The sequence below is a fragment of the Tiliqua scincoides genome, chromosome 4, assembly GCF_035046505.1.
Source record: "Tiliqua scincoides isolate rTilSci1 chromosome 4, rTilSci1.hap2, whole genome shotgun sequence".
Classification (NCBI taxonomy): domain Eukaryota; kingdom Metazoa; phylum Chordata; class Lepidosauria; order Squamata; family Scincidae; genus Tiliqua; species Tiliqua scincoides.
In genome coordinates, this window is record NC_089824.1 from 110,283,631 (window position 1) to 110,297,580 (window position 13,950).

At 48.3% G+C, this 13,950-nt stretch overlaps 1 protein-coding gene across 1 annotated transcript in view; it reads left to right on the forward strand.

Moving 5' to 3' along the window:
• The first annotated feature begins 10,420 nt into the window (after positions 1–10,420).
• Positions 10,421–13,950, forward strand: part of DDR2 (discoidin domain receptor tyrosine kinase 2) — a 50,678-nt gene continuing 47,148 nt past the window's right edge. The window contains exon 1 of the mRNA XM_066624199.1: positions 10,421–10,515. Within this exon, the coding sequence (XP_066480296.1) occupies positions 10,436–10,515 (80 nt within the window). The 5' untranslated portion in view covers positions 10,421–10,435. The remainder of the gene's footprint in view (positions 10,516–13,950) is intronic.

Here is a 13,950-nt window from a genome sequence, read left to right on the forward strand (position 1 = left end):
TTTCTCTGTCACAAGCTTCCTATGTGAGTTTGAGCAAGCTACTCTTCCTCTCAGCGCAATTTGAAGCGCGCTCTGAGCCAGCCTGCCAACTCAGGAGTTGGATGGGCTGATGTGGAGGCTCATGCTGGCTCGTGAAGGCCAGATCCAGCCAGTGTACCTCCTGTACTAGGTAACTAGATAGGGCCCAGATAGGGCAGGCCAGCACAGGGGGTGGGAGGGTGGAACAGAGGCAGGGAGGGGGTGTTTGGGGGCTGGGGGCAGAACAGATTGGGCCTGGGGTAGAATTGGTGGCAGCAGTGTGCACTGAATCTAAGGGCGCAATTCTAACCCCTTATGTCAGTGCTTTCCAGCACTGCATCCAGAACAAGCATTCCCTTACTTTGAGGAGACCTCCATGAGTGACACCCAATTGCAGGATGCAGCACATGTCCCATTGGCACCTCTATGCCAGTGCTGGAAAGCACTGACATAAGCGGTTAGGATTGCACCCTAAACCTCCAATCCCAGGCTTACACAGGCTGTTTGGATTTGTGCCAGTGAAATTGCTGGCACAGATCTGAGTAGCCCCATAGGGATGGCTAGGGCTTGACATGGGGTAAGGGGAAAAATATAGGGGTAATCTTCAGCCTGCACCTAACCTGTGCTGGATACAGCGCAGGCTAGTCCCCATAATTGCAGGTAGTGGAGACGGGCAACTGAATCCCAACCTGCGCTGGAACAAGAAGACTGTCCTGTGTTCCAGCACAGGTTAGGATAGAGCTGCCTATCTCCACTACCTGCAATTATGGGGATAGCACTGACCTACTTCACAATTAGATTTAGAATTAGACTGTGTTTTAAGAGATCTAAACTGAAATATCTCTCCCGTGGACACTGCTGCGTGCTCTTGGGCAAATTGTTGTCTCTTGGCCTCAGTTTCCACATGTAAACTCCAGGAATGGGCTGTGACTCGGATGACTCAAATCGCAAAAACATGAATTTTTGGCAGCTTGTATGGACTCAAGTCAAGCGTGTCAAAAACTTGGGCACTGACTTGGGACTTGGGGGTTTTACCCTAAAAATGAAAAGACTCGAATAGACTTGAATCAAGCCTTGTTTCTGTGTATGCTTGCTTGTTTTTTCCCCCTGCCACTTCCGCAACTTGAATTATTTATTGAAAAGACTCAGACTCAAGTAAAAATGACTCAAAAAATAGCTCTGAACGAGTTGCAATGGCTGTCATTATTGACTCATGGGTGACTTGTGTCCAGGGGTGGAGTCTCGGGACTTGACATTCGAGGAAGTGGCTCTGGCACACCCCTGGTAAACACTAGTCTAAATCTTACAGAATGGCAGCCTTTATGTTTATTATAGTTAAATAAATAAATATATAAATAAATAAGAATGGCAGCCTCACGACATTCTCATGAGAGAAAACAAGTAAAGCACTTCATAAACCACAAGAACTATATAAACAACAAACAGCAGTACTAGGAAAGACTATTGCAAATTATGAGCACAACAGGCTGAAAAAACTGAAAAAAAAAATTCTTATTAACCTACTGTGGAACAAGCATAATTTTAAATGGGAGTTCATAAGGTCCCTGAGTCATGGGTCCCTGACTCTTAGTAACATTGCATGGGGAACCAATCAGAACCATCCATAACTAGCATCCTATTCTGTACCTCTCACATCCCAACCCATGGTGCCATTGTTCACTGCTGTGCATGAATTCTGCTGCATTTGATGAAGATAGCATTGTCCAGTTTCCTTAGGTTCACATCCTGATGCAGTGGTGCCTGGCAGTTGAAGGGGTGGCATTTGGTGGGGGGGCAGACCGGTGTTTGGTCAGTCTGGAGAAAAAAAGTGAGCATGTTTGGAAAGTGGAGCCTGACGAATAGGGAGAGAGCAGAATAAATACTAGATTTTTTTCAAAGCAGGCAAAAAAAAAAAAAAAAAAAGCCTTCCCACCTGATCCTATACCCTCATCCTGAAATTTTACTCTGGTGATCTTGAGACAATGAAAGGGGGAAATTCTGACATTTGAGGTGAAAACCTGAGACTTCACAACACTACTAGCCAACTGTTTATATTCTGCATTCCAGCAATTGCTAGTCCGTATTTTCTGTGGTGAGCTCTTACTGAAAGTGGAAAGTCAGGATATACATTGATTAAATTAAATTAAATGTTTATTTAATCAATATTATTTCTTTATTACTTTTATCATTACTGTATTTCTATTATTCAATTATTTAATCAATGTGTATCCTGACTTTCTACTTTGATCTGGATTCATGGGGTATCAGCACTGGCCAGTTAACTATTCTAATAACTATAGGCTGCTTAGAATTCTTACTTGGTCTTCCAGTCAGATGTCCATACAGAACTTGCCACAGGGAAAATGAAATCCTGAAAATAGTAGACCATTTCAGTGGCAAAATTGGTGACCTTTGGTGATAATGGATCAGTGGTGACCATTTCAGTAGTAATATGTGAATTGCAGCAGTAGCGTCACTAGGCAGTGTGGACTGCACCAGGTGACACACTGGGAGGTGTGTGTGTGTGACACCACTACTGACCAAAACTGTGAAAATATAGGTATTTTTGAATAATACTATCATATTATATATTGTTCAATGCATAATGTAATGCAGTGAAAAAGTATCTGTATTCTATCAAAAGCTATAGCCTTTATTTAACTCAAAACCGTCCAATGAGACTAATTGTTCTGAGAGCCAATGAGGTGTTGTTATGACACAGCAGGAAACCAATGAGGTGTTAGTATGAGTCAGCTCCTATTTCCATGAAGCAGAGCTAATAGTAGTATTCAGTTGCGTGAGTTTCATTGTTGGCCACGGGTTTTTGTTGGTTACTGATTTTTGAGGTGACCTGTACTATTATATATTAAAATAAATAATGCAGGTGACACCAACCCTAGTGATGCCACTGTATTTAGGTTGTGCATTTGATATTGTGGTTTATTCTGTATTGTCTGAAGAGGTCCATCATAGGAGTGATGCAATGAGCTCCCACATTGGGTGAGGTAAAACCTAGTGACACTTCTGAGCTGCAGCTGCCTTCTTTTTCCTAAACCTGCTTCTCTACAGAAATTTTTCCTGCCACATATCTCCAGGTCTGAAATACTTTCTTACTAGTTGCATTTTTCTGTGCCAACCTGCTTTAAAGGTACAAGAGCAGGAACTATCGAAAAAGAAAAGGTTGGGAGAACCAATGTCGGTCTGGGTAGCTTTTAAGGTGACTTTCTTTCTGGGAAGATATCCTGGACATGACAGTCTGCCAACCCTTCAAACGCAAGAGAGTTGTGTCACAAGGCTGGACTTGGCTGCAGTCAGTGTTTTGGAAAGTAGCATAGGAATTATGTCCACAGTCAGCCTGGAACTTGCTGGGGCCCCTAACACTGCAAAACCAGGATCAAATTGGTATTGCCACCATTTCAGTGGCAGTCGTTGTGGGCTGAGAAACTTCTGTGAATTTGACTCACAGATCCTCTCTTTTAGATTTCTCACTGATCTGCAGAAGGTTCCTTCAGTGTTGATACTAATGCAAAGAATCCCAAAATCCTTAGACAAAACCCCAGATTTTGCAATCCTAATTATAGATGTTCACTGCAAGTGGAATGAATTATGGTTATTATGCAAAACTTGATTGTTAAATAAACAGCAGCTTACAGAATCCATGTTGGATTTTCTTGATTCTAAATTAGTGACTATATTCCAGAATTTATAGTATGATCATTCATGACTATGTATATTCCCCAGGTTGCCACAATTATCAACTTGTTTTTCCAACTTTCTCATAATTGTTCAAAGGAGCTTGCCATGACTCCCTAGTAGAAAGCATACTTTGTATACAGAATATCCCAGCAGTGGCATACTTCAGGGGGGACAAGAGTGCAAATGCCCTGGGGCCCCACACCTGTGGGGGTGGCACTTCCATCCTCGCCCCCCGCTGACCACCGGCTTCTTTCCCTTGAAAAACAGAGCTATTCTGGGCCATCCCCTACTTCTTTCCCCCTTTCACTAAAGGGACGGAAGGGGGCGGTTTTCTGATCAGTGCAGTCTGGAATTGTACTCAGGCCTAGGTTCCAAAGGGGGCCCCAGGAACCAAAGGAGGGGGCCCAAAAATTTTCTATGATGTTACATTTACTGATCTCACTATGGCCTTTGAGAGGAGGGTGCAGGGGGTGCATCTTTCCTGGACCTGGGGCAAAATAAGAGACCTGGGAGCCAAAGGAGGGGAGCCAGAAATTTCCTGAGATCTCACAAAATGTTTGCATATACATATGTGAAAATTAGGTCAGCTTAAGGAGGTGGTCAATATAGAGAGTGGTCAACTTTGGAGGTTATACTGTATTGCGTAAAGACTACCATTCACATTTCATTTTATATATTATGATTTGTTGAAATTGTAATCCAGTGGAGAAGGGAAGGGGCCCAAAAAACCCCAAAAGAAACTTTGTACCTTCTCAAAGCCCTGGTTGGTGTATGAGTTTGAGAAGGTAAGCAACAGTTAGAAATATTTTTAGAAAAAAAAAATGTTTTAATTATAGCTCATTGGTATGACCAGTTCCGAGATACAGATAGCAGCTGACACGGGCAACATCAAGGGGATGTATGATGGTATCAAGCAGGCCCTAGGTCCAACACAGAAGAAAATTGCCCCTCTGAAGTCTGCCACAGGCGAGGTCATCCAGGATCAGACGCAGCAGATGGAATGCTGGGTGCAGCACTACTCTGAGCTATATTCCAGAGAAAATGTAGTCACCGAAGAAGCGCTGAACAACATTGAGTGCCTGCCTGTGCTGGAGGAGCTTGACAGTGAACCAACCCTAGAAGAACTTCACGTGGCCCTGGACTCCCTTGCCTTTGGCAAGGCACCTGGAAAAGACAGCATCTCTGCTGAAGTCCTAAAGTGCTGCAAAGAGATCATTGTCACTTAGCTGCATGAAATCCTCTGTCTCTGCTGGAGAGAAGGTGGAGTACCTCAAGACATGAGGGATGCAAACATCATCACGCTGTACAAGAACAAGGGCGACAGGGGTGACTGCAATAACTACCATGGCATCTCTCTCCTTAGCGTTGTAGGAAAGTTGTTTGCCCGAGTTGCACTAAAGAGGCTCCAGGTACTTGCAGAGAGCGTTTATCCAGAATCACAGTGCGGATTCCGAGCCAACAGGTCCACCACTGATATGGTATTCTCCCTTAGATAACTGCAGGAGAAATGCAGGGAACAGCGACAGCCACTCTTTATAGCCTTCATAGATCTCACAAAGGCCTTCAACCTGGTCAGCAGGGATGGCCTCTTCAAGATTCTCCCCAAGATTGGATGTCCACCCAGGATCCTCAGCATCATCAGATCCTTCCACAAGGACATGAAGGGCACTGTAGTCTTCGATGGCTCCACATCAGACCCCCTTGACATCCGAAGCGGCGTGAAGCAGGGCTGTGTTCTTGCACCAACGTTGTTTGGGATTTTCTTCGCTGCCCTGCTGAAGCATGCCTTTGGAACCGCAACAGAAGGCATCTCTCTCCGGACCAGATCAGACGGAAAGCTCTTCAACCTCTCCAGACTGAGATGTCCAAAGTCCAGCTGAAATGTCTGCGTGACTTCCTCTTTGCCGACGATGCAGCTGTCACTACCCACTCTACCAAAGATCTCCAGCAGCTCATGGATTGTTTTAGCAAGGCCTGCCAAGATTTTGGACTGACAATCAGCCTGAAGAAAACACAGGTCATGGTTCAGGATGTGGACTCACCTCCCTGCATTACAATCTCTTCGCATGAACTGGAGGTTGTCCATGACTTTGTGTACCTTGGCTCAACGATCTCTGACACTCTTTCTCTCGATACCGAACTAAACAAACGCATCGGTAAAGCAGCTACCACATTTTCCAGACTCACAAAGAGAGTCTGGTCCAACAAGAAGCTGACAGAACATACCAAGCTCCAGGTCTACAGAGCTTATGTCCTGAGTACACTTCTGTACTGCAGCGAGTCGTGGACTCTTAGCTCACAACAGGAGAGGAAACTGAACGCTTTCCACATGCGCTGCCTCCGACGCATTCTCGGCATCACCTGGCAGGACAAAGTTCCAAACAACACATTCCTGGAACGTGCTGGAATCCCTAGCATGTATGCACTGCTGAAACAGAGACACCTGCATTGGCTCGGTCATGTCGTGAGAATGGATGATGGCCGGATCCCAAAGGATATAATAATAATAATAATAATAATAATAATAATAATAATAATAATAATAATAAAACTTTATTTTTATCCCGCCCTTCTCCCAAAAAGGGACCCAGGGCGGCTAACAACATATAAAACAGATTAAAATATAATTTCACAAACAGATAAAAACATATTAAAAAACACATTAGCAGAACCCATAAAAACAGTAGTCAGAAGAGTCAGAATAAAAGAGCATAAAACAGCAGTTCTTAGAGGAATCGGGCCTGTAAAAAAGCAACTAAAAGGTATATAAAAGATGTTTAAAAGGCCATAACGTCAGAAGGATTGGTTAAACAACAAGGTCTTCAGGCCTCGCCGAAAGGTCTCAAGAGAGGGAGCCATTCTCAAGTCAAGGGGAAGGGAGTTCCACAACGTTGGTGCCACTACTGAGAAGGCTCTATTTCTTGCCGCCGCCCCACGTACCTCCCTAGGCGGCGGCACTTGTAAAAAGGCCTTCTCTGATGACCTGAGAGCACGAGCCGGATTGTATGGGAGTAGGCGATCTCTAAGATAACCTGGCCCAGAGCAGTATAGGGCTTTAAAGGTCAAAACCAGCACCTTGAATTGGGCCCGGAAACGAATGGGCAGCCAATGTAGCCCCCGGAGAAGCGGGCTGACAGAGTCAAACCGCCTAGCTCCAGTGACCACACGGGCCGCCGCATTCTGCACTAATTGCAGTTTCCGAACCATCTTCAGGGGCAGCCCCACATAAAGCGCGTTACAATAATCTAACCTCGATGTCACCGTAGCATGGATCACCGTGGCCAGGTCTGCACGATCCAAGTACGGACACAGCTGGCGCACCAGCCGAAGCTGAGCAAAGGCCCCCCTAGCCACAGCCGCCACCTGGGAATCCAGGAGCAGCTGCGAGTCCAGGTGGACCCCCAAGCTGCGGACCTGCTCCTTCAGAGGGAGTGCAACCCCATTCAGAGCAAGCTGATAATCCAGCACCTGCATCGAGGATTTCCGAACCAGGAGAGCCTCTGTCTTATCCGGATTTAATTTCAGCTTGTTAGCCCCCATCCAGATCCTCACTGCTTCCAGACAGCGCTCCAGGCCCTCAACCGCCACCCTGGAGTCTGGAGGAAAGGAGAGATAAAGCTGGGTGTCATCAGCATATTGATGACATCCCACTCCAAACCCCCGGATGACCTCTCCCAGTGGTTTCATGTAGATATTAAATAGCATGGGGGACAGAATTGAGCCCTGCGGCACCCCGCACCTCAATGGCCAGGGTGTTGAACAGGCATCCCCCAGCACCACCATCTGGGACCGACCTTCCAAGTAGGAGTGGAACCACCGCAAAACAGTGCCTCCAACTCCCAACTCGGCCAATCGGCCCAGAAGGATACCATGGTTGATGGTATCGATAGCCGCTGAGAGGTCCAGCAGGACCAACAGGGACGCACTTCCCCTGTCCAGTCCCCGGCGTAGGTCATCCACCAAGGCGACCAAGGCAGTTTCCGTCCCAAAGCCCGGCCTGAAACCAGATTGAAAAGGATCCAGATAATCTGCTTCATCCGAGACCCTCTGGAGTTGGGCCGCCACCACCCGCTCAATTACCTTGCCCAGAAACGGGATGTTGGAGACTGGCCGATAGTTGTTCAACACAGTGGAATCCAGGGAGGGCTTCTTCAGGAGGGGGCGAACCACTGCCCGCTTCAAAGCAAGCGGCAATATCCCCTCCCCCAAATAAGAGTTGACCACCCTCACTGTCCACTCAGCCAGTCCACCCCGGGCAGCTCTTATCAGCCAAGCTGGGCAAGGGTCAAACAGGCAGGCAGACAGCCTCACACTCCAAAGGAGTCTGTCCACATCCTCAGGCTGCACAAGCTGAAAAGAATCCCACAACACTGGACAAGCAGTTGCCAGGGGGACATCATCAGACATTGTCAATGTGGCATCCAAGTCGTAACGAATGCGATCGATTTTATCTGCAAAATGTTGCGCAAACACGTCACAGCGGCTGACCGTGTATTCCTCCTGGTCCACTGGTGGGGCCTGATGGAGGAGGCCCCGCACCACACGGAACAGCTCTGCTGGACGGCTATCAGCAGACGCAATGGTAGCAGAGAAGAATGATTTCTTCGCTGCTACCACCGCCACGGAGTAGGCTCTATAATGAGCTCTACTCCGTGTCCGATCAGATTCATCACGAGTTTTCTGCCACCGTCACTCTAGACGCCTGCCCTGCCACTTTATCATTTGCAGCTCCTCAGTGAACCAAGGAGCCGCTCCGAGTCTGCGACGTGGCAGAGGTCGCTCCGGAGCAATCTCATCCACTGCCCTGGACATTTCCCCGTTCCAGAGGTCAACCAGGGCCTCAGATAAGGTGCCAGTCTTGGCAGTGGGAAAATCCCCCAGAGCCCTCAGGAAACCTTCAGGATCCATTAGCCTCCGGGGGCGGACCATAGAAAACAGTCCCCCGCCTCTGCGGAGGTAGGAAGTGGCAACCAGCCTAAACCTTACCAGGAAGTGATCTGTCCATGACAACGGAGTGATCTTGATCTCCTCTACATCCAGATCACCGCCCCCGTGCCCAGCTGTAAACACCAGGTCCAACATGTGTCCTGCAGTATGTGTCGGGGCCAAGATCTTCTGGGACAGGCCCATGGTTGTCATGGCAGCCATGAAATCCTGAGCTGCACCTACCGCAGGGGCCTCGGCATGAACATTGAAGTCCCCCAGCACTAACAGGTGGGGGGCCTTCAATGCCACCCCCGAGATCACCCCAGTCAGCTCAGGCAGGGAGACTGTTGGGCAGCAGGGCGGGCGGTACACCAACAGAATCCCAATCCTGTCCGGTCCTCTCAACACAACATGCAGGCACTCGAACCCAGCAGACTGCTGGACAGGGCACCTGGTGAGGGAGATGGACTCACGATAGACCATTGCAACTCCCCCTCCCTGTCCCTGCAATCTTGGCTGCTGCAACACCTGGAAGCCTGGTGGACAAAGTTCAGAGAGACTAACGCCTCCCTCCACGTCCAGCCAGGTCTCCGTAATGCATACCAGGTCGGCTTTCTCATCCAGAATCAAATCCTGGATGATACAGGTCTTATTATTCACCGACCTGGCATTCAAAAGCAGCAGCTTCAGATCCAGGGACTCACCGCCAAGACCACCAGGCATCCGAGAATTGGGGGAGGGACCAGAAGGGGAGATGATCTGCCTGTGATTAACTCTCCTTCTCCTGTAACGGCCTGTCTGACCCCCACCGCCATATCTCCCCTGGCCCGTCACTCTCTTGATAGTGGCACTCTTCCCTTCCCCTAAGCTACCTCCTGAGAGCACACACATGTGGCGAGGCCCGCCTTCTGAGACTGGCCTGCAGGCGGATCCTCTGCTGTAAAAACAATTGTTGCTGCTCTCTCCCCTGCCTCCACCGACGGGGAGGTATCCGACTGCTGCTAGTTGGTCCGCTGACGGAGAGGGCACCTGATCTTCCGGGCACAAGCCCCAAGCTAAGAGCCCTTTGGCTCTTGCCAAAGGCTCGCGCCTCTGGCAAGCCCAGCAAGCTGTAAAGTACCTGGGGAGAGAGGAGGAGAGCAATCAGGCAGGCCTGCAGACTCCACCCCCCAGCCAAACAGTCTCCCCAGCTGGGCCTGATGGTCCCTTCCAGAAACTGCCTCTGGAGAGCAGCCTCTGGCAAGCCCAGCAAGCTGTAAAGTACCTGGGATCTCCTCTATGGAGAACTCGTGCAAGGAAAGCGCCCTCCAGGTAGACCACAGCTGTGATACAAGGACATCTCAAGAGGGATCTGAAGGCCTTAGGAGTGGACTTCAACAAGTGGGAAACCCTGGCCTCTGAGCAGCCCGCTTGGAGGCAGGCTGTGCAGCATGGCCTTTCCCAGTTTGAAGAGACACTTGGCCAACAGTCTGAGGCTAAGAGGCAGGCCCCTAGCCAGGGAGACAGACCAGGGTCAGACTGCACTTGCTCCCGTTGTGGAAGGGATTGTCACTCCCGGATTGGCCTTTTCAGCCACACTAGACGATGTTCTAAAACCACCTTTCAGAGCGCGATACCATAGTCTCTCGAGACTGAAGGTTGCTAACAACAGGTATGACCAGTATAAAGCCATGTGCTTTGTTTCTTTGATTTGAAAGCTGTAATTGTAGTTATCCTGACATTGTCTTTTGATAGAAATCAAACACTTCAGTGTCTTCCTCCTCTTTCTGCAGTTGTCTGCCGCTATCCACTTGGCATGTCAGGTGGGCACATCCCTGATGAGGACATTTCCGCTTCCAGCCAGTGGTCTGAATCTACAGCAGCCAAGTATGGAAGGTGAGAACAAATTGCACCTGAGGTCTTTCAGCAAAGCAGTCACCCAGCCACAGTTGGGTAATTGGAGGCTGACATGTTTAGGCAGCTGCCAAGGCCCAAATCCATGAAGGGGCCCACTAGTGCTGCTACTTAGGATCTCTTGACACTGGGGCTAGGGCTAGGCAGCTTGGAAGTTGCACATGCTGTCTCCAACCTAAGGACAGCTGTAAGCAGAGGGTGGCGTGATCCAGAATGCTGCCCTGCCCGCTGCCACTTTGGACCCACTGTCTTTGCACAAGTAAAAAAGAAGAAGCTGCTGCTTACCATGCTCTTTGACATTTTTTTTTTCAGTTGCAGTAGTGCAGGACTTCCTGTTTGATTTAAAGGGACTGTGCGAATGAAGGAGTTCCTTTGCTCATGTGATCCCTGTAAATCAGAAGTCCTGCACTTTCACATTCAAAGAAACTGCTCTAGGAACAAGGTAAACATATGGATGATCTGCTTTCTACTTGCTTTAAGTGTGTGGAAAGCAGATCAGTGCAGGCTACATCTGTGGCAGGCTGGAGAGAGGCGGCAGCAGACTCAGGGTGAAGGGCACCCTCTCTCACATGCACACTCCCACAGTCTCCTGCTGGATGCAACCCACGTCAGCTGGACTAGATGGGCCTTTGGCCCAATCCAGCAGAGCTCTTCTTATACTTCGTCTAATGGATAGCCTATGCCTGACTGTAGCACCACCATAGTGCCCCTGGACCTAATTTTAGTGCTAAAATTCAGGCCTTGAACATTATGGGAGTAACAAAGCAGAATAAAGATGCACAGTGAGCTCCTGCAATGTTCTTCCTTTACCATGGTTGCAGCCAACAGCAGCTTCTGGAAACCACAGAGGTATACACTGCCTGAGCACTGGCAGGAAAGCAGCAGCTACAGTACACATGGTGGCAGCCCTGCCAGGATCCACTGAGGCAGGTAATTTGGTGGGGGAGGTGGAAAGGTGGAACAGGGAAACTACAGGAATGGGGGTGGGCGGGCAGATTGACTGTGGGAAGGGGGTGGGTTTGGCGGTGGTGCAGCAATCAAATTCTAGCCTCCTTCCCAGACCTGATCCCACAGCCAGGGTCCATGTGAACCATGTGCACCAACAATTTCACTAGTTCAGGTCCAAGTAGCTGCCTCTGTGCTGCTGAGGCTTACCCCTGGGTGAAGGAATGCATGTTCCCTTACCCAGAAAAGACCGCCACATCCCACCTCCACCAACCCCCCGTAGGATGCAGCAGTAGCCATTTTGGCATTGCTCCATTGGTGGGGGGGCATAGGATTGGGTTGTTAGTAATAGAAGTTGAAATCTGATTTTCACTAATAGCAAAACTGAATCCTTTTATACGTTGCAGTACAAAGACACTGGCTTTCATAAGAACATAATAACAGCCCCACTGGATCAGGCCATAGGCCCATCTAGTCCAGCTTCCTGTATCTCACAGCGGCCCACCAAATGCCCCAGGGAGCACACCAGATAACAAGAGACTTCATCCTGGTGCTCTCCCTTGCATCTGGCACTCTGACATAGCCCATTTCTAAAATCAGGAGCTTGCACATCATGGCTTGTAACCTGTAATGGATTTTTCCTCCAGAAATTGGTCCAATCCCCTTTTAAAGGCATCTAGGCAAGATGCCATCACCACATCCTGTGGCAAGGAGTTTCATAGACCAACCACATGCTGAATAAAGAAATCTTTTCTTTTGTCTGTCCTAACTCTCCCAACACTCAATTTTAGTGGATGTCCCCTGGTTTTGGTGTTATGTGAGAGTCCAAAGAGCATCTATCCACTCTTATCCTTCCAGTGCATAATTTTGTATGTCTCAATCATGTCCCCCCTCAGGCACCTCTTTTCTAGGCTGAAGAGGCCCAAACGCTATAACTTTTCCTCATAAGGAAGGTGCCCCAGCCCAGTAATCATCTTAGGGCTCAATCCTAACCCCTTATGTCAGAGCTTTCCAGCATTGGCATAGCAGTGCCAATGGGACGTGTGCTGCATCCTGCAGTTGGATGTCACTCACGGATGCCTCCTAAAAGTAAGGGAATGTTTGTTCGCTTACCTCAGAGCTGCATTGCAGTGCTAGAAAGCACTGACATAAGGAGTTAGGATTGCGCCCACTGTCACACTCTTTTGCACCTTTTCCGTTTCCACTATGTCCTTTTTGAGATGTGGCGACCAGAACTGGACGCAATACTCCAGGTGTGGCCTTACCATTGATTTGTACTGTGTTTCCCCGAAATTAAGACACTGTCTTATATATATATTTTTTTTGGCTCAAAAAAACACACCAGGTCTTATTTTCGGGATAGGTCTTTTTTTTTTTTAATGTACAAAAATCCACAATCATTCATGTACAACAGTCTACATTTATTCATGTACAAAAATATACCTTACAAAAATATCCCCTCAGCGCCCAGGAGGATGCTTGCCTGCCTGCCTACTCAGAAGTCAGTCCCTTTATAGTTAATGGGACTTACTCCCTGGAAAGTGTGGAGAGCCTCGTTTGCTGCTTCCCACCTCAGCTCCTCCTCAGCATCCTCTGCCCAAGGCAGCACAGCAGGCGCTTTCTGGGTGGCACACGCAGGAGTGCAGCTCTCCTGGTCACGTTGTCCACCCACCCCTTCCGCTCCTCTCCCCATCCTGACCCTTATCACAACTAGGTCTTATTTTCAGGGTAGGTCTTATATTTCAGCAATTCTCAAAAAACACTCTAGGTCTTATTTTCGGGGTAGGTCTTGTTTTCTGGGAAACGCAGTGCAATGGCATTATAATATTAGCTGTTTTGTTCTCAATACCTTTTCTAATGATGCCAAGCATAGAATTGGCCTTCTTCACTGCCACCGCACATTGGGTCGACACTTTCATCGACCTGTCCACCACCACCCCAAGATCTCTCTCCTGATCTGTCACAGACAGCTCAGAACCCATCAGCCTATGGATTCTGCCTCCCCTTCTCCATACAGTGCCACTGAGCAGCAGCGGTTCTCAGACCATTCAAATACAGTGGTAATAAATTAATTTTACCAACATTATTACCTGTATTTGAATGGCCTACCACTAAAAAAACTGGTATTTGGGGGGAAAAAAATCAGTTACAATATAGCTAATCATATTCAGAATAATTTGTTTAGGCAACCTTGCTGCTAAGTGCCACTGTATAGGGGAGACAAACCTGGCTTGCTTACTGGAGGATGTCATCAGATGGTGGGGGAGGTGTAATGGTCATTCAGCAGGTATGTGACTGCTGAATGGTTTGAAGTACCTTGCATGGACCATGACCCCAATCTGCACTGGCACTTTTAGCCACTCATCAGAAATGCCTTGTGACAGATGCTGGTAACCTCCAGTAAATTGTCTCAGGACCCACCATGGTGGTAACTATAGCTGTCCCACATTCCTAAGCTGTCCCAGATTCGCA